Below are 20343 nucleotides of genomic sequence, written 5' to 3' on the forward strand. Positions count from 1 at the left end.
TACAGAGTATCTATTTAGAATTCACTGTAAGCTGTAAATTGCAGAAATTTTTTTTTTTTTTTTTTTCATCTCTTATGGACAGTTGATTACTCAAAATGCTTGCCAGTAGTGGTTTGTACCATAGGTTGACCACAGTTTGTGAGATACTGTTCATATCTCATCAGAGAAGTCTTTCTTGAATCAGGTCAGGCCTCTACACATGGGGAAATTTTTTGATACTACTCACAAAAGTAAAATGTGCGTCAGAAAGAAGTGAACATTAATTGCTTTAGGCTGCCTGTTGGTATCGCTCCAAGCAATGAAGTTAGTAAGTATTTCTGGAATTTCTTGACAAAACTTTAAAAATTGGCCTTAGGACCTCTTCTTCCTTCAGTTTGGAGTTCATGTTATGTTAACTACATATTATACTTTTTGTCTTATATTTCAGTTTTTCATACACATGCACGCAGCCTTCTTTTTTTCATAGCGATTTCTCCTGTAAAATAATTCCTGGCCTATGTTTTGGAGCATTGAAAGGGTTAGAGACATTACAGAATTACTCACACTCACCAAACACCTACTGAAGCCACCAGATGTTTGGGCTGTATAAAGAAATAATGATGACAATGTTTTTTCTAGTAACTGAACATACAGTAAAAACCAAACAGAACATTAGAGACAGACAGAAGAGTGCAGCAGAGCTGTCTGCAGTTACGCAATAGCACTAGCAACAAGAGATCAGGGAATAAATCTTGATCCCACATGATAGAGGAGGAAGCCTCAAGATAGGAAAGGGATGCCAGATGCCAGCTGAGGCACAGGGTGCCGGGAGCTGCGGAGCCACCTGTGAGCTGGGCTGTGCCACCCTCTGCTGCCCACTGCCCGCCCCGGCAGCACTCAGTCATTTACCGAGTTCAAGTCTTATTTGAAGCAAATTGTGTTTTCTGGGGCACCTAACTACAAAAGTGGGTATCACTCTCTTCCAGCAGCCTTTTACTTTGCAAAGCGTTGCCTGAGCGTCATTCTGGGTACAAACCCAGAAAGGCAGCTGCACTAAGTATAAATTTGGTACATTTTGTTTGCCACGTCTTCTTCAAATACTTCAGCTGACTGCAGTCGGGATGAGACACAGCATCAAAAGGACAGGCAGGATTTTGCACCAAAGCTTCTGGCCCAGAAGCCAATCTATCGCTACCATGCAGCACATGACTTTGACCTGGCCTAAGAAGTCCCCTAGGTTGGATTGTTCCCGGTTTTCCTGCTCTTCCCCAGCCTGAGCAGCTTGAGCCTGAAGAATACCTGAGCCTAGTTTGTCCTAGAAAGACTGTTTGTACCTGCTTTTGATGATTGAAAATATTTTCAATCTCAAATTAATTTTAGTGAGCGTTAGAACTTCTAAAGGATAAAACACAGATCTAGGAGCTCCATTTACATTCACTGACACTTGAATATGTTCAGTGGCATAGAAAGCAGAACTGCCTGCAACACCTTGCCAGGAGAAAAAGCACAGATGAAAGGAGGAATCAGGGCACTAAGGATTTTACATTTCCATTGCACTTTGATGTTCAGTTCTCACTCCCCTCCCTACCCGAAGCAAGCTAACACCACCCTGTGTGACTACATGCTTCTAAATGGTGGATTCTGCCTCCAGGCACTCTCCTCCTAGTCTTCCTTGCTACATTTGAAAGATCATCTGCCTCCCCAGCATCTGTTCATGAGTGATGACGATCAATGCTAAAGGAAGAGAAAGGGCATCCCAATGGCAATTTTATCAACTGGAATTCATGCACGAGGCTTTCAAAACGGCCTAGCAAACGGAAATTAAGAATCGGTTAGACTATAATGGTCAACTAGATCAAAGAAGTGAGAGAAAGAGAGGAAAGTAACTCAGACGACTTTTTAGAGGCAGAAAGCCCTGCAGAAAAGGAAGTATGAAGGCACAAGTATCTCAGCACAGCATCTTGGCACTGCACTGTTCCACATTCCCTTGAGACCAGGGCTTACATGGTATCACTATGGAAAGAAGAGAGCATTCAAGCAGGGATATTGGCTGAATAACACAGCAGTGCTTCCATCCCCAACATGTTACAAAAACACCAAAAGATAAATAATAAGTCCTCAGACAAGATTTTTATTAAATGATGTAGTTTGTATTCTTTGGATTGTTGAGCTTTGAGTTTGCAGTTGGATCATGTTTTCCAGTTTTTCTTCATAATGAGGCATTAAAAATAATTGAATGTGAGGTTTTTGAACAACAAGAACATCCCCAAGTGTGGCATTTTAATTAAAGTATCAAAGATAATAAGGTTTGCCAATAAAACCAGATTTGATAACACAGAGGTGTGGCACACCTCTGAAATGTGTTGCCTGGCTTCAGCCATCTGTCCTGGCTGTTACCAAAGGTTTTGGTCCTTGTGACACACTGGGCTTAGTTGTTGTTGAAAAGAGATACATAGGCAGCGTTTGAATAATTAATTCTTTCAAAGCAGAAGCCACCCAGAGGCCAGTACCTAATGAACAGATGAAGAACATAGAGGAGAAATAGTTCTGAACAGTGCAGCTATAGATGCCTCGTTTATAGCCTGTGACAAGCTAACCTCATGGTTGTTAAAGGGATTATAAAGGACTGTATGAAAACTTTGCTTGTAAAATGTTTGTGGTGATTGGTAAAAACATGAGGTATGAAATGTTAAAAAGAAAAAAAAAAGGGGGAATTGTAGAGGAATGAAGCTGTGTTGATTATCATTGATAATATACAGCTGTGGGCTGTCTTCAGGGGCGGTGGGTTGGCTGATGTAGACAGGGTGCAGCTGTGGCTGGTTCTGTGAAGGGGTTGGGCAGCCGAGGAAGAAGGAGAGAGATGAAGAAGAAAGAGAAGAGAGAGCAGGTCCTGGATGAGGTGTGATGAGGAGAAGGCAGCAGAGGAACAGGTATGAGGAGTGTGTTGGTATGAGATGGTAAAAGACCTTGTTGCAGCTTGATAGTTTGGAGGCTGCTGTGACACATGGTGTGGCATTTTTTTTCTCCTCAGCGGAGAAGCCCTTTCTGAGGCTCTTTAATCAGGGGTAATATTATCCAAGAAGCTTTGTGGAATTGTTTGTCCTTCATAAAGCTTTATTGGGCAATTACTGGGAAATGTGTTAAAACTGCTTCCAATGTGCTCTACTGATGTGGAAGCAGCCTGGCTGGATTCTCCACAGCTTTCCCAGGTCAACCTAAGGAAAGAACAGCCTGGTTTAAATAATCTGTGAGAAAAAATGGAATTTGTCCTTACGTTACATTGAACGTTTTCACCTTTACAACCTAATGGTTGCTTGTCTCTCCCGTGCACTGAAAGCCTATGAACTGACAATTCACCCAGAGAATGAGGGTGAATACTCTGAAGGAATGAAGTCTGAATAGCTTATGAACCTTAGGTGACTATTGCCTGGTGTTCTATTAGGCTGTGTTTTCTCCTGGCCAGACCCTAACATGCATAGACATGTATTTAAGCACTAAAGATTTTACTAACAGGCACCTGTTCTCAGAGTAAACACTGAAACCAAAGGTACCCTTCCTTCACCACAAGCTTTGATCACCAGTTGATGACACTCTCCTTACCACTCTAATAGCACAAATAACAGGTTTGTTATCCTGGCTATGTTATTCTTTTTTTTTTTTTTTTTTTTTTTTTTTTTTTTAATCCTTGCTCAATCACTCCACCAGCAGGGGAAAAGTCTTGCTGCCAGCTTAGCTCCTAGACACAGTTAAGAGGTAATAATACTTCAGCACATGCACCACACATACTTCCATCCAGGCTGGGGTGTGAAGGACACACGAAAGAGCACTTGTGGACACTTATGGCAGACAATTCCTAATTATATAAAATTCTTTTATTAGTGGAGTACATGAACAGGACCACCTACTACCTGTCTGATAATAACCGGTATTGCCCTGTAATGTTAATGCATTGCAGCTCAGTATGTCATTGATAGGTTAATCTATTCTTTCATTTAAAAAAATATAAAAGTAATTCTTGTTGTATATAAGATGCATATAGAACATCCACACCACCAAAGAGACAGTTTTGCAGGAAGAGGAAGTTACTTTATGTGTCCCGGCCCACTGGGAAAATATGACAAGATTTATGTGCTTACAATTATCATTACCTCTTAATTTTTGGCAGATTTAAGTACTACCTTCTCTTCTGCTTTATTTTTAAGCGAGTTGTGTGTTCGTGAATGCGCCGGTTTGATAGCCCCAAAGACACAGAGCATCTGTTTGCCTATAAAGGAAATATATTTACAACATTCACTTCCACAAACTGCTCCCGAAAGAGCGCTTCAGTCACACACTTGAGGGGCTAACAAGAGGATCAGTAATGTAAAACCCCCGTCATCTTGCCAAGATTACTAATGAGGCTGCAATTTGCCAGCAAGAGGTTGCAACTGTAATGGGTTTTGCAGCCTGTTCCCTTTACTAGAAGGGCACTGTAGCAACTAGTTCAGGCTTCTGACTTGCTTCCAGTGCTGCAAGTGTTCCCGTAACTAATGGAATTTTGTTAGCACGTCCTTAAAATCATTGTGTCGTGATTCCCGTAACTAAGTCCATGCTTAAAAAAAAGTGAAAAAAACTAAGTGAAAACATTTTAAAATCGGGGTGATTATTAACGACCTGACATTTAGGCATCATGGACAGCAGTTTTAGCTAGATGAGCCCCTCCTATCCATGACATCTCTAGTTTTCTAATAGCAGTTCCTGGCTATTGTTTCATGGCTGTGTTATTCAGAACCCTTGGGTAGGTCAGCGTTGGAGGAGTGACGTGTCAAGGGTGATGCTTGTTGGTAGCTTGTAGTACAGCCTTACAACCCATGCTCAAACTTGGAGAAAAGAGAAGCGAGTGTCCTGGCTCCCGCAGGCTTTGGGAGCTGTTCCCGTCAGGCAGTGAGCGGGAAAGCTGGCACGGGCGCTTCTCCTCTGGAACGGGCGCGCTGCCCCAGACAGGCCCACCATGTGCATAGGTGCCACCAGCCTGGAGAAGAGCTCTCAACAGAAACCAGGCACTTGAAAAAAAGTTTTGTTTGAGATAAAATGAGATTTTCTTTCCCTCCTTAACATTTTCCTTCGATCGTCTAAAAACTAACACAGAATCTGCCTTTAGACCAGCTTGGCATTTCTCCGACCCGCTTTCCCCGCTCAGCCGCGTACAGGAGCTCGGGGAGCGCCGGGGAAAGCCGGGTTGGGAGGCCAGCCCGGGCCTCTCCCGCATCCTGCTGCCTGCCCCCCGGGACGCGGGGGCGCTCAGGCGGCGCTGCCAGGCGCTTCCCGGGGCTCCTCCCGGCCCTGGGAACCGGCCCCCCGCCACAGGGGCGCGGCGACCCGCGGCGGGAGCAGGGGGCGGCCGACCCCGCGCTCCCTGCGGGCCGCCCCCGGCAGAACGGCGCGTCCGGCAGCCGCTCTCCGCCCCCGCACCCTCCCGGCGGGGCGCGGAGCGGGGCCTGGCCGGCACAGGCGGAGCGCGGCCGCCACCTGCTGGCCGCTGCCGAGCCCTGCCGCCCCGCCGCCCCGCCCCGCGAGCCCGGTGCGCTGCTGTGAGACTTGTGAGCAAACACTGCCCGGGCGGCCCGGCCCTGCCCTGCACGAAGTGTGCGTTATTTTCTTGTTTTCTCACTGCAGCACTGGATGCTATCGTTAAATACTTCTGTTTGCTGTTTCTGTTATTGTCTATTTGTATTTTAAGTAGTTAAGGCGTGTTTTTCCTCCTCCTCTCTGATGCATATGGAAAGAAATGCCCGTGACTATCGTTAACAGAGAAAAGAGCTCACACACAGCCCCGCAAACACCCCGCAAAGTTGAGCAGTGACATGGCACCGTTCAGCCTGAACAGGACCATGGGTGAGGCCCTGGTGCTGAAGGCCTGATTCTGGCTCAGACACAAACGTTCCCTCTGGCTGCAGCAGAGGGAAGGTGCCAGAATGGGATCGTGCTTTGGCCAGGGAACCAGATCCCGAATCACCCAGCCACCTCTGTACGGCACCCGGCCCTGGCAGGGCGCTCCGATGCTGGCCTCACCGAGGCTGTTCTCTCTTCCATGGTACATGAATTTTTCAGCCACCTGAATGGTGATGGCAAAACACTGCTGTTGAGATGCTCCCAGTCACACAGCAAGTGGCGTGCCACAGCCTGGCGACGGGCAGGGCAAGGGGCTGCGGAGTTGTCTCCTAACAGTCACATCCCTTAACTTATCAGCAAGTGCATTTTTCCAAACCTAAAGTGAGAGCAATATTCTGCTTCCTAGAAATCAAGCCAAAATTACAAGGTATTTGAATACTAGATGAGGACGTCTATGTAGCAGTCAGGTTAGACAGGTAATGATGTCATGCTGTAGCATAAATTGTGGATTTCTGGGTGGGCCAGATAAGATAGCACTGATAGGATGATTACTGAAAGCTTAAATCTTAAAACTTAAAAGATAAATTAAGTTGCTCACCAAGGAAGAACTTGTGTGTAGAAAACCCACCCACCCTCCTGCTGGGTTCAAAAAGTAATGAACACTGGTTTGAAATCTCACTGGCACTTGGTTACTAATGCTATTCCTCAGACACGGATACCAAGGTGCATTCAAAACTTGACCAGACAAAGCTCAGAGTAACCTGCTCAAACTTGTGAAGTTAGCCTTGTTTTTCATCAGGGGATTGCACCCGAGGTCAGCTCCACCCTCAATTATTCATTGACTGTGACAGAAGAGGGCTGAAGAGCAATCTCACTCAGAACATTGTTTGAAGGGAGAGAAACTGGAATCAGTTGTATGCAAATCCCGACGAACAATGGAGGGCAACTGCATAAACTAGATGATGTGATTTGCAAGAGGACTGAACAACATCAGATAGCTTCTGCCGCTTTCCTAATTTCGTTTTATGATACTTACGTTCCATGGAGATTGCATAAACACACACTCCTCCCCTCCCCAAATCAAAGAAATGAAGATCATTCTCAGGGAACACACCTAATGTTTTCATGTGTGGTCTCACTTGGATTGAATCAGATAGGCAAACAGAACTCTGAAAATAATCCCTGTTCCTCAGCAAAATTAGTCTTTCCTTATTTTCACCGCTGAGTGGGTTGTAAGTATGGGTGAAAGGAAGGTGAACAATTCAAAAAAGTATTTTGTTTGTCATTTTCAGTCAGAGTAATAGCAATCCTCTCATGCAACCTAAGCGGGCTACAAAAAGGCATTGGTGGTGCAGTATCCAGGCCAATCGGTGTGCCTATATATGACCTTACATTCTTGTTGCAGTTTCACTATTAGTCATTGTCTTTTTACAGATCAAGTTGGTTTTGGTTTTTTTTACCAGTGACATCATCGTGCTCAAAATTTTCTACTTGCACATCAATATCACATAACAGATAAAAGCACCCATGCTCCCAATAAAGGAGAGGTCAAAAAGGAGTGGAGGTTGTGGTCTTTTAACATTTTAATTTTAGTTGCTGCTGAGCTTCAGAGAGAGGGTGGTTAGCTGGGGAGAGGTGATGGTGCAAAGAGCAAGCAAATGCCCACTGAGTGTATTACAGAAATGAAAGTGGTTTTTCCTTTTTAAGGTATGGAGCTGGCTGGGAACAGAGGGTACTTAGCATTTTAAGAGCCATCTTCATGCATAAAGTCCTTGCTGCAGCAGGAAGTGAAACGATCCTAGTAATTTTTCTTCAGTAAGACTTCTTAATTGCAGACTCCATATTTAAAAAAAAGGAGGAAGAAAAAAATCCTGGGAAGCTAAATGTTGGGTATGGAATGATGGGGACCAAGATATCAAAAGAATCAAAAGAAAAAGTGGTAGAAAAGTTGAAAGTACAAAATGGTTGAATGGAATGGACTAGGTGCAGAATATGTTCTGCTGTAATGTATGTTATTTATAGCATCACAGAACTGTAGACTAACTTAGGTTGGAAGGGAACACAGGACATGTCTAGTTCAAATTCCTACTCAAAGCAGGGTCAGCTATGAGATCAGACCAAAGTGCTCAGGGCTTTAGCCACTTATGTCTTGAAAACCTCCAAGGATGGAGGTTGCCTAGCATCTTCTGGACAACCTGTTCCAATGCTTGAGTGTCCTCATGGTGAGAAAGTTTTTGCTTTTATCAAGTCAGACCTTTCTTAAATTATGATTTATATCTGTCAATTTTTCCTCCCACCGTGCTCTGCTGTGAAGAGCCTGGCTTTGTCTTCCTAATAACCTCCCCTTAAAGCCTCTCTTCTCTAGGCTAAACAAGCTCAGTTTCTCCAGTTTCTTACATAGTAAATGTCCCAGCTCCTGTCCATCTTGGCCACCCACTGAACTTGCTGCCGTTTATCAATGTAGTTAAATGTATGGAGTACAGAGTCAAACGTAATGGAGTTCTTCTCAGACAGAAAGTATTCAGAGGAGAACCAAGACAAGAGAAACACCTTAGATGGTTCATGGTCATCTTAATACTCGGAAACAACCAGGAGCTGAAGAAAATATTTAAATATCTATCTATCACTGTGCAGAACCTGACTATCTGATCAGACCAGCTTTTGTAGATTCTGTCTCCACTGAGCGTAGCATATATCCTAGAGCCACCATGAAAGCTGGTGTGTTTACGAAACATTTCAGCCTAATAGCAGTTGTGCTCCATAAAAGTTTTATCAGGTGCAAGCGTCCTATTTGATCAACTAGCTCAGAAGAGGGTTATGTACGATGGTGGTGAGTGAGTGAACAAAGCATCCTCTCAGTTGGTGTATTATGAAATTTTCAAGGTAACAGGTAGGAGATCTGTGTCACACTCTCCCTTTCTGCCCTACGTCAAGCACACCAATGAACTACTGCCTGTACACTTCCAAAGGCTGATCAGCATTTTATCTGTCTAACAGTAAATTGGTCAGTTTGGGGAGACTGCAGATTGCAGGCAGCTCAATGCTACTGAAGTAGAATAGGATTTTCCTTCTCTCTTTCAAATTTCTGTTACACCTTTCACCCTGAAGCAGCTCAACGCACACTGCAACCAATTCACAAATTCCTGTGTACATGACAGAGCTCATGTCATTGCCCAGCTTGATTCAGAAGGAAGCGCAGCATGGCTCATTACCTAGCAAAGCTATACAGTTATGTATGGCCTGAAGCAACGCATAGCATCGGCTGAAGTAGAGATATCTTCCTCAGTCATATGCTTTGTATGAAGCTTTCTCATGCAGTGTGCAAGAGTATCCATTGTATGGAAAAAGAACAACTACAGCAGAGTCAGTATACCTCCTTCTTCTGCTTTCAACTCCGCTGTAGTCTTTAATTGTTCTGGGAACTACGTACTCCTAAGAATGGCAGTGGTCTGTCAGGATACAGGGCCAGAAGGAATGCATGTTTTCCATTTCACCAGCTCTGTAAAGACATTTTCCCTGGAAGTTAACATAGACTGTGCGAGTAGTCTTGCAAACTTGAGACTTCCAAATGATGCCAAGGAAGCTGGGTTGCACAGGTGCGTGGGTGGTTTGTAGCCAGAGAAATAGGGGACGGCAGTCTTTGGAGACCACATTGGGTGTCAATTCTTAAAGGATCCATGAAGATTGGGAAGGAAGACATTAACAGATCTATCCAAAAGTATTCCTTCCTGAAGTAAAAACTTCAACTTCTAAGGCAACTGGAAAGAAACTTTGTAAAAAAACCCCAAAACCAAACAAAAACCCCCAAACAAACTCTTCCTTCCAGTGTAGGGTTTCTTCTTGGAAAATATCTGAACTTGAGTGGTTTGCCTATTTTGCAACAAATGTAATTCGTGTGTTTTTAAGAAGAGCGTGTGGATAAACATTTTTGCTGGATTCCTGGAGAACCTACTGGATATCAAATACCAAATTAAACATCCTTTTGATTTTACATGAGTTTCCTGGTATTCCAGGTTCTTTGCTTCTGCATTCCCACACCTTTGGTGTTTCCTATAATACAATTCTTTCAATATCCTTAGTATGCTGAGGGGTTCTTCTGGAAGAGACAAATAATTACACCCTGCTGTTCACCACATCTGTTTATGAGAAGAAAAACTGTGTTTTCTGCATGATCAACTCTGCTGCAGTAAACAATGTCAGATGTTTATTGTGAAATAGCTACAAACTCTGACTTAACTTGCAGCAAGACATACTTGAATGCATCAAAGTACTCTTGGAAGAGCTTTCAGCTCTGTGTGGGTGTTAGTGGTCTAGGAAACACTATTTTATATCAGTGTCTTGATTTAACTCAGCTTTTTATCCGTAGGTTGACAAGTCATGCAAATTACAGGCTTTTTTTACTACTTTATAACTTTTAGGACTCGCTGGGAGTTATAGCTGTGAGAAATCTTCTTCCCTTTTTTACTCTCTTTGCAAAATTCCTATACCCAGATACCAGAGCAGATGTGTATTTTCAAGCTTCTCTAAACTCATACTATACTAACCCATTTTGGAGTCACCAAATATCTTTAAACAAAAGTGATGAGCAGGAACTTCCTCTTGCAACTGTAGCTGTGAGTTGCAGTTTGCAAATTCACAAACTGCAACAGAATTATTTTAGATTTGGACTGACCAAAGAATTAAAGCTACTGCCCTGGGCCACTGAGCAGCGCATTAACAACTAAACACACCAATTCTTTTCCTTCTGGGGCTCAGTGTTAGGTTGCCGCCTTTGGAGATCTCTGGAAAGACTTAACTTGATTTTTCAGCTAAATCCTGCCTGTTTCTTGACTTTCCTCAAGTCAATGCAAAAATGGTGCAATACTGCCTCATGACTGAAAGAAAATGCCTGCATTCACTCCAAGATGGGACGTGAAAGCAGCCAAAAAACCAAAACAGGATACCGACACAGGAACTATACTCTTACAAAACTTAAACTACATTCAAATGAATGTCTGCTTACTAGTTTTTTCTTTATTTCCAGTCATAGGCTGAATATCTGGCTTCAAAAAATTAATAGAAATTATTAGAGCAAGACAGGTGATGTTTGGGGTTTTTATCACTGAGGAGGGTAAATGGTCTATGTATAATTCTTCCCTTTTTCTTCCTCAGTTAATCTTTAAAACACCAACCCCCTCTCACCAGTTTCTGTTTGTCCCCAAACCAAAGCTTTTATTCTTCCCTTCGTGGAGGTTAGACATTTGCCATTTACAGGTGGTGTGTGGAGGAAAGGTGGACCTGGAGGGGTTTTTTGCATCTTTTGGTGGGAACATGCAGTTTAGAAAACAGTATCTTAGTTAGAAAAAAAAAAATTGCTACTTTCCTTGTACATGAATTAATTTTGAATTGATACAAAAATGTTTATCTGGGAAAGCAAGAGCTTAGTTGGTGTAGCAGCAGATAATCCTTGTAAAGGTATTTGCTTAGTTTATGGAGAGCTCTGTAACGAAGAGAAGACTTTTTTTCTGTTACCCTTAACCTGGCCCCATTTTTCCTTGCAGAAACCGTTTCCCAAACCCAGCAGAATCCCACAGCACTGTACAGCAGATTCAAGCCAATTAACATTTGGTTTTGCTCTGCTGAAGCACACAGCTACAAGTTTCCAAGTTGTTAAATCTGTCCATAGGCCTCAGATGAGAAAGAACAGTCAGATTATAAACTCGATACTGTTTTGTATCAGCAGACCCCATTTGTGTATTCTATTCAGCTTCGATCAGAAGGTAATATAGAACACACCTATACCCTAACTAAACATCCACCCAGCATTTGCCAAACTTCTGAAATATTTGGGGTGTGTGTGTGATGATAAAAACCCCGCACCCCAGAGCCATGCAGTGCTCAGTAAATGGAACTATTGCCTGCTGAACCTCTCAGGCATGCACTGCTGCGTGCTTAATGAGAGACAGAACCTGTAACCTGTGTTTACTGAGAATATGTCAGTGTATCAGTATATCAATAGTCCTGTCTCATGTTCCCATAAGAGCACAGCAAGCCACTTCTTGTTGAGGAGGCAGCTGTAAAATAAGCTAACTTCTCAGGAGGAAATGAATATACCACACACGCAAAAAAAGGTCACACTTTTGTTTTGAAAGACTGTTTTCTACTAAAGATGATTAATCATCAGTAGTCTGTTTAAATGGTATGCTAGTGGGAGGGATTTGTCTCCTAACCTTCAGAAGTACATTTGGATGGATATACTGATGAGACAACTAAATCTTTGACTGTATAGTTATGTCAGGGTGCAACATACCCAGTTAAACTGTGTAAAGGCAAGTGGAACATTTCTTGCTACTGCTGCTTTTTAGCAACACTGTTATTTCAGCCCATCCCTTCCTCCTTTAGGAGGCACAAAGAGGGGCTGTTACAAGTGTGCAGTTAAGGGTGAAGAAAAAAACATTTTCACATGATGATAGAATCTCGATACCACAGACATTTGAATGGGTAAGGTCTACTTTCATAGCAAGGTTGTGATGGAAAGCCCAATCTCATGCCTTTTGTATTCTCAAAAATATCTGAAGTGCTATTTGCTATTTCTTGATATTTCTTTCCTTCTCTCTTATAAATTTATATTTATTTATGTGTATGGCTGTGTATAGAAACAAAAAAAAATAATTCTGGTTTTCAAACAAAACCATTTAAGATCTAGTTTTTGAAAGAAAGAATTTAGAAAATATTATATCATAATCTCAGGTTTTAGTGAGCATATGCAATAAGCATTTGAATATTCATTTGTAGAATGGTGAGGAATGGCAAGGGAAAGCATTCTTGACTGCCTGTGAGAATCAAGTATGATGAATTATTCCTCACACTTTAATTTAATGTCAGAAGAGACTTCTTTGTCCAAACTTAGTCACTGCAGTTATACAAAGATGCACAAAATAAATATTTTGACTCTGTGGTTTCTTTTAACTAGAAGTTCACTTTTAAGCATGATTACCATGAAACAGTCTCATATGCTTATTCTAAAGCAAGCATCCATGCTCTCACAGGCTTGTATGGGAATTAATCAGGCCAAACTAACCAACTTTGGCTCTAGTTGGAATATGAAGACATCCTATTTCTCCAGCCAGAGAAGGCTATGCAAACTGAGTAGCTAGTATAAACACCTACATCTTTCCCCTTAAAACAGTGATGATCTTGGAATGACTCTTCCTAACACCAGCATTATCAGCTGTTTGTATTCCGTAACTTCACTGTCTTGAAACTACAATTTGTCTATTTTTTCTGACCCAGATGCTTTTTTTTTGTTTTAGCTTTATTCAAGCAAAATTCTCACTGCAGCCACAAAGACAGATCAAACTTGGCCTAAGTTGTCTGCAAATACGTTTGCTATTTGAGCTGCACACTCAGAGTGCTTTGAATTCCAGAAAAATCAGGTCTTGCCAAATGTACCAGGCAGGCTGGAAAAATATGAGTAAGTGAGTACAAACATGCTGCATTCTGAATATCTAAAATGTGGTTTTGGCATTGCAATTTGCAAGAACCCAAGTGAAACCAAATAAAAAATCACAGATAAGGCCAATTTTATGATGTCAGTGCTCCTATGCATAGGCATCTTGGTGCTGGCTGGCACTGAGAATGCTGATCTATGAAGTCAAGATGTTTCAAGGGGGAGTGTGTGTTTGTGTGTGTGTCAATGCAAATCTTTCTACCCCCTCTGCCATTCAGTACCTCACATGTTGCTCTGATAGGCTGTTACCATAGTGTCGAGTTTTTTCCAAATACTTGAGCACTCTTCCATTATCAAAATTGACAATATCTATCATAGGCATCAATTCTGGAAGATGCATCCCATCAGATAGCATATAATCTTCCAGATAGCAAAATAAAATCTGAGGGAAGAGAACACTATTCCTTGCAGAAGCTGAAGTTTGGCCCTTCTCCCTGCTTCTTCTAAAAGATAAAAAAAGAAAAAACAAAACAGGGTGGATGTTCATTTAATTTTTCAGCAGCCCAGTTTTCATGGGCTCACCAAGTAGCATCAGCTCAGTACTGCTTCGGCTTACAGTCAGTCATCAGCACATAGCTAATATCCAGATACATATTGCAAAGATGGAACAACCCTGTGCAAAGGTCATGCAGGAGCATGGCTGGCTACATAGCTGTGTGCAGAAACCCCCTGGAGTCCTGGAGGGTAGCAAGTTGAGCATGAGTCAGAAGTGGACTTCATAACTGCACCTATGAAGGCTAACTGCAAACCACATCACATTCGTAGCAGTGCAGTGAGCAAGCAGTTAGTCTCTTCTTGGCACTTGTGAGGTGGCATCTAGAATAATGTGTTCAGTTTTGGACCCCCAATATGAGAAAGACTGATAGGAGACAGTCCAGGAGAGAGCCACCAAGATAATTAGGGAGCTGATAGGCATGATGTATGAGAAGAGACAAAGAGCTGAGCTTGGAGAAAAGCAGCTTAGCTTTCTCCTGTAACTAGGAGGGGAGGTAACTGCCATCTTCAGCTAATTGGTGGTTATAGAGATGAGGCCACCTTCAGAGGGGTGCACAGTGAAAGGATGGGAGGCAAAGGTTACAAGGTAAAAGCAAGGAAAATTTCAGTTGGATATACAGAAAAACAATCTTTGTAGTGAGGGTGGTTAAGACTAGAACAGGCTTCCCAGTGAGAATTTTCATTCTTGGAGATATTCAAAACTCATCTGGATGGGGCCCCAAGCAACCGGATTAAGTTTAAATTTAAAATTTGAAGCTATTCACATATTTATTAGGAAGTTGGACTGCAGATGTCCAGTCAACATTTCCAACCTAGATTATTCTCTAAGTCTGTGAAACTCAAGTAGTCTGCTACAGCAAGAGGCTGCCCACCTGTATCAGGGAAGGCTGCTGAAAGATCTCTACGATTTTCCCTAGGAGTAAAGAGCTGTCCCACTGATCATCCACACTGTTCTTCAGGGGACAGGAAGCTGGAACCATGGGCAGAGAAAAGACCGGCTGAGAGTCCGGATCTTACGTGATCTTACATCATGCAGACCCAGTCAGCACGCTGTTGTTCACCATGAAGGGACAACTTCAGGAATTTTTCAAAGTGAATATGGCTTGGAGTGGGGGATGTTCTCCTTTCCCTCATGGGACCTCTCTGCATGGATCATGGATCCTTGCTGGTCAGGCTTGGTGCGAAGGGCATCATTTGGCCTAGCTGGGAGAGCTTGGGAATCGCTATAACTTGCTGGAGTGGCTGAGGACAGCATTACAGCTAGCGTGGGCAGGCGTTTCTTACAGCGACATTCAGCTGAAAGCGATTACATTTCAGCACTGCCTTAACTAAGAAAAAACAATCCCTCTTCCCCTCCTTCCCCTGCCCTCAGTGGGAATATCTGATTATCGCCTTTTCACTCAAATTCCACACAGTTCCTCTTTCCTGATGCCAGAAGACAGCCTTTCACACAAAAGCAAAGATTTACAAAGAGGAGACAGGCACCATTATATCAGTTTGTTCCATGGCAACTTTGCGCTCTTAAGAGCTTGCAACAATACAAATGATGTTCCTGTTCTTTATTGATGATGTTTCCCAGCTGTTTCTGGTTTACAAAGAGAAGCCTCGTCCTTCTTTGTTATAGGCTGTACCCTGTCCCTACAGCAAACCCCACAGGAGGAGTTCATGATGGGGCGCTTCGTAATTCACTCAGGCAGAAAGAGCACAGCCCCAGATGAGAGGCTGCAGATACAGCCTATGCCTGTCTATGTTGATGTACATGTATATGTGTTGTGCATATATAATAAAAAGTAAGCACAATGCTTAATCATACCTATGCACAAAATAGCTGTCTACAGCAACGCAGTCCAGAAGTAACTCAGGGTTCTGTCCTTTCTTTTGTAACAACAACTATAGCTCTTCATCCCTTCTCTCTTAGGACAAGTTTTCCTTTTAGGGCTTAATTTCAATTTTCTTGGTAAAGTTTTTGTATCATCTTTCTTCTTCATGCATTCATTATCTCATTCTTATCCTGACATATGCATTATGCAAACACGCTCCACGTTCGTGGAAGCCCTGTTCTGAATATATTACTGCCTTCTCTGCAGTGATTTCAGTGGGGGTTGTGGGTTTGTATGGAAAACAGCACAAGTCCCCGTACTGCTCAGTGTTTACTCCTCTTCCTTAGGGTTTCCTTTGGATCCTTATCCCTGACTACGGGTTTGAACTCTGAACTGCCAGTAGGCTTTGTTCCTAGTAGGAACTTTCTGTAGTAGATTCTATCTGCATTTATTCTGTTTTACATAAAATAACATGAATATAAGAATGAAAGTATTTGGAATTTAGGCTAAACTCAGTGTGTTTCTTCTAACAAGCTTATCAAAGCTGCTCTGATGTTTTCCATTTACAAAGGCAATGACACATGTTGGAGCTCATAAACCAAATGCATGTGTAAGAGCACCACTGGGCTGGAAAGCCCTACTACTTTTCTGCAGTCTCACAGAGCTATGAGCAATTGGTTTACAGGAGAGAAATGTCTAAATGTGTTGTGGTTTAACCTCAGCCTGTAATTAAGTACCACGCAGCTGCTTCCTCACTTCCCCCTCACCCACAGGGGTGGGGAGAAGCATTGAAAAGGAATGTAAAACTTGATGGTTGAGATAAGAACAATTTAATAATTGAAATAATAATAAAGAAAGAACAATAATAATAATAACAGTTATAATGAAAAGGAGGGAGAAGGGGACAGGAATGAAATCTGAAGGCAAGGGAGAAAAGAAAACTAGTGATGCACGATGCAGCTGCTCACTGCCCACTGACCGATGCCCAGCCGGTCCCCCAGAAATGACTGGCAGCCCCAGCTAACACCGCCCCAGTTCGTAGACCGAGCATGATGTCCCATGGTATGAACACCTCTTTGGCCAGTTCACGTCAGCTTTCCTGGCTGTGTCCCCTCCCAATTTCCTGTGCCCCTCCAGCCCTCCCGCTGGCAAGGCCTGAGAAACCAGAAAGTCCCCAACCATGCTGTTCCCACACCAAATCCAAAACACAGCACTGCACTAGCCACCAAGGAGAAAATTTATCCCAGCTGAAACCAGGACTCTACGACAAGTGAAAGGACGCACAAGAAGAGTTCTGCTTTTTTCCCTTCCTGTTTTTCTGCAGAAGCCATTGAGTCATTCCCAGGCTAAATTCACACATCGTTCCAGATTGAGGCTTTTTATGTAACCTTCAAATGAAAGTTTCACTTAGCCTTTGAAATTACTCCAGTTACTTTGCATATATGCTACTAGGTATCTGTTCTTCCCCCTTTTGAGATTTGAAGGCCTTCCTTTTCTATTATACATCTGCTCTCCTGTTGAAGGAATTCTAGTTAGAAGCATGGAATTTCATTCAAGAGAATGGTTCTGTGTCTCAGGACAGGTGGTTAAAGCTACAGGGTTGTAGAAAACAGTTCATGCTTACATCAGTCACAGACCAGAAATCAAGGACACAATTTCCTGTATGCCCTGGACAGTTCTCACTACCCAATAATTTTGCCTTTTCCACCTCAGCATTCCCCAATAAGGAATTACTTTATCTGTTACACAAGTTGTGAAGTGTATTGACCATGCAGGGTCTACAATTCTTTTTGAAGTTTAGTTTTTAGCTGGAAAAAATACCAAGCACTAATAATGACTTGAGCAATAATAGCAGAAGGCATTAACTTACCCTATGACAATGCAGGAGATGGCAGTTCCCAAAAAGGCATAGGTTAAAATTGATCCTAAGTTACGAAAAAAATGTCTCTGGGGAGGCAAGTTTGAAAAGAAGTCATTTGTGATATAGTCAATGAAAGAACATTCAGACCAAGTTGAAACACTGTACCTAGAAGTGCCATTTTTGTTACAACCTGTACCTCAAATATAAGACGAAACAACATAGTCTGCTTCAGTTATTTTGGAAAATACAATTTCAGATGATTAATTTTTGGCCTGCTGGAATGCCATCAAAATTCTCCCTTTTATGTATGTGGCCAAATGGTTCAGGATCATAACAGAAGTTCACATTGAAAGTATCTGATGCAAAGACTGTTGTAATCCCATCCCTTGAATAACGTCCTGATTGTGCACTATACAAACCACAGGTAGGCTGCTGCCTACGTGCAGTGTCACCAGGTTTGAAGTGGTCTCTTCTAAAAACAGGAATGCCCAAGTGTTATAAACTGCGCGATCAAATCTTTGCACAGATGCAGAAAGGGAGCAGAATGAGGTCCATGCATCTTTCATTTTCTTCCATTCCTGTCAAGTTCTTCCCATGCAATATAATTGTTAACCAACTCTGCTCTGTCACTGGCCTGTTGGATCTACAAAGTAGCAATCACATTCAGCCACTTTTGTAATACAAGAAAGAGACTCATACCTTTTTTAAACTATATCCAGCATGAAATATAATGGGTGGCAGCAAAATATTGAAGAAGATGGAAGGATCAAATGTCATCTGCCGGAAAGGAAAAAAGAGAGAGTAAGGACAAATAATCATTTAATTGGATAGAATAGACTTTGATTGTAACTTCTTATCAGGATTAATCTCTGGATCAGCTTCAATGTCTGCAGGCCAGAATGTTACTCGGCTGTTTTCTTACAAGTATCAGTGTGTAGTTCCTTACTGCTTATATATATCTAGAATAGTACTTGAAAAATATTCCTTACAGAAGGAAATCAGCTATGCACTGCTTTACGGGGAACACATACAAGCAGTATTCCCTGTGATAGTATCTGCGCTACCAGACATCCAACTTGACAGTCCCATGTATTAATTCCTGGATCAGTCATGGACTTCTTGTTCAGTTTCAGGGAAGACACGTCATCAGTGTTGAGCTTCAGTTCCCCACATACAGAATGGTGATAAAAGAAAAGGCCTGCACTACCAAAACCAGTGTAATGTTTCCTTTGAAGTATATCTATTTAGGCACAGTCAGAGCTTGCTAATCTTGCTTACTTCACCTGAGTTAACCCCAAAATGATCAAAAATATATTTTATGTTACATTTTCAGCAGGGCTAGGTAATATAGCTCAGATGCGACATAACTCATTAAACTACAATTGTACAATCAGCTCTGCTAACCTGCCAGCATAGGTTTTTACTGTCTTAAAGTTTCTCAGTAAATCTGCTGACTGCTTCACTAGCTTCATTTCTGTTGTAACACATCTTGTAAATATAATTGGTCCAGTCCAGGCAATCCATTTTGGCCTGAATGCAACAAAACAAGCTCTAGATTCTCCACAATAACTAGCTATTCCTGCTTCCTATGAAAATTTAAGTTTTGCAAAGCACAAGTTGTCCTCTTTGGCAGAAGGACTGCCTACACAGACATAACATTCACAAATGGCATAAGCCTTTTCTTCCAGATTTCAATCTGAGGGTTTTGTGATGGCCTTAATTATTAGCAGCTTAACTAACTTACCAGTAACATCCTCAGTTCCTTGCTTTTTTTTCTATTTCTATATGTGCTAACACCATAAGCCATATTGGCATGGCAATGAAACTGTAATTTTCTTCTGGTGATGTCTGTCTCTGTGTTACTGAAGATGCAACGTACCCCTGTGTCACAAAATCTGAGAGGCACCGACGCTGTCCTGTTGCCTACTTGTCTTGTATCTGTTTTATTGGCAAAGGGGTTTCCTTGTATCCTCAGTAAGCTAAGAAGTAGATTCAGCAGTTCTCTGAAGATTAACTGGATTTTCTGCAAAGACATTGCTGAAGTGCTCTTTGCTTTCAGAACTGATGGTATATGCTACTGGGTTAGTCCCCCTGTGGTTCCTGTTCCAAGCCACCGGCTGGCACAGCAGCAGACACCACTTCATCCTCTGTCAGGCAGTTTGTTACACTCAAATGCCTGTGCAATGTCAGCCCTGTTTATGCAAAACACACATTTTTATTTCTACAACAGACAGAAACAGTTTATAAAGTACCCATTATTTTTTTTTTTAAGTAATGCTAGAATGAGGATGATGTTAGACAAGGGATAAAGTTCTTATTCCAGCTGTTGTCGGTACACTGTTCATATTTGCTTTCAAATTCAGGCACAGAGAGAGACCAAGGACAATGTTCAGTCACTGCAATTCATTACAAACCTCCAGTAAAATAGAATCCTGTTTAAAACCACAGCATTGCTGGAGAAAAATAAAATTAATAAGCCTGTGTACTGTTTACTGTTCTGTCAGCAGGCTATATTATACCAATCCTTTTAAAAGAGACAGGGTGTAATTAATGCAAAAGCTTGCAGCTCTTTTGTTGAGATAAAGTGATATTTTAAGGCTACAGTGTTCTAGATTAATTATTTAGCTTCAGAAGAGTAAGACCGACCTACAAAATTACTTCTGTCTTCTTACTAACACATAGCTTGATTTGATAAACAGGAAGCGAGAGCTCAGCCTTTTTTTCCATTCTGCTTACTTTGAATTATAAAGTTGAAAAAAACTAGTTGGCAAATAATATGCCAGCAAATTCAGTTGTGTTGGTAACTTCATTGAAAACATGGTAGAATA

General features: G+C 42.1%; 1 protein-coding gene across 3 annotated transcripts in view; it reads right to left on the bottom strand.

Moving 5' to 3' along the window:
- SLC9A9 (solute carrier family 9 member A9) overlaps positions 1–20343 on the bottom strand; it is a 214334-nt gene that overhangs the window by 183229 nt on the left and 10762 nt on the right. For all 3 annotated transcript variants that reach the window (XM_040613001.1, XM_040613000.1, XM_040613002.1), the window contains exons 3-4: positions 18215–18292; positions 17525–17601 (exon numbers count right to left, since the gene is read on the bottom strand). In XM_040613001.1, coding sequence (XP_040468935.1) covers positions 17525–17601; positions 18215–18292 — 155 coding nt within the window. The remainder of the gene's footprint in view (positions 1–17524; positions 17602–18214; positions 18293–20343) is intronic.

The sequence above is a fragment of the Falco naumanni genome, chromosome 13, assembly GCF_017639655.2.
Source record: "Falco naumanni isolate bFalNau1 chromosome 13, bFalNau1.pat, whole genome shotgun sequence".
In the NCBI taxonomy this organism is placed as follows: domain Eukaryota; kingdom Metazoa; phylum Chordata; class Aves; order Falconiformes; family Falconidae; genus Falco; species Falco naumanni.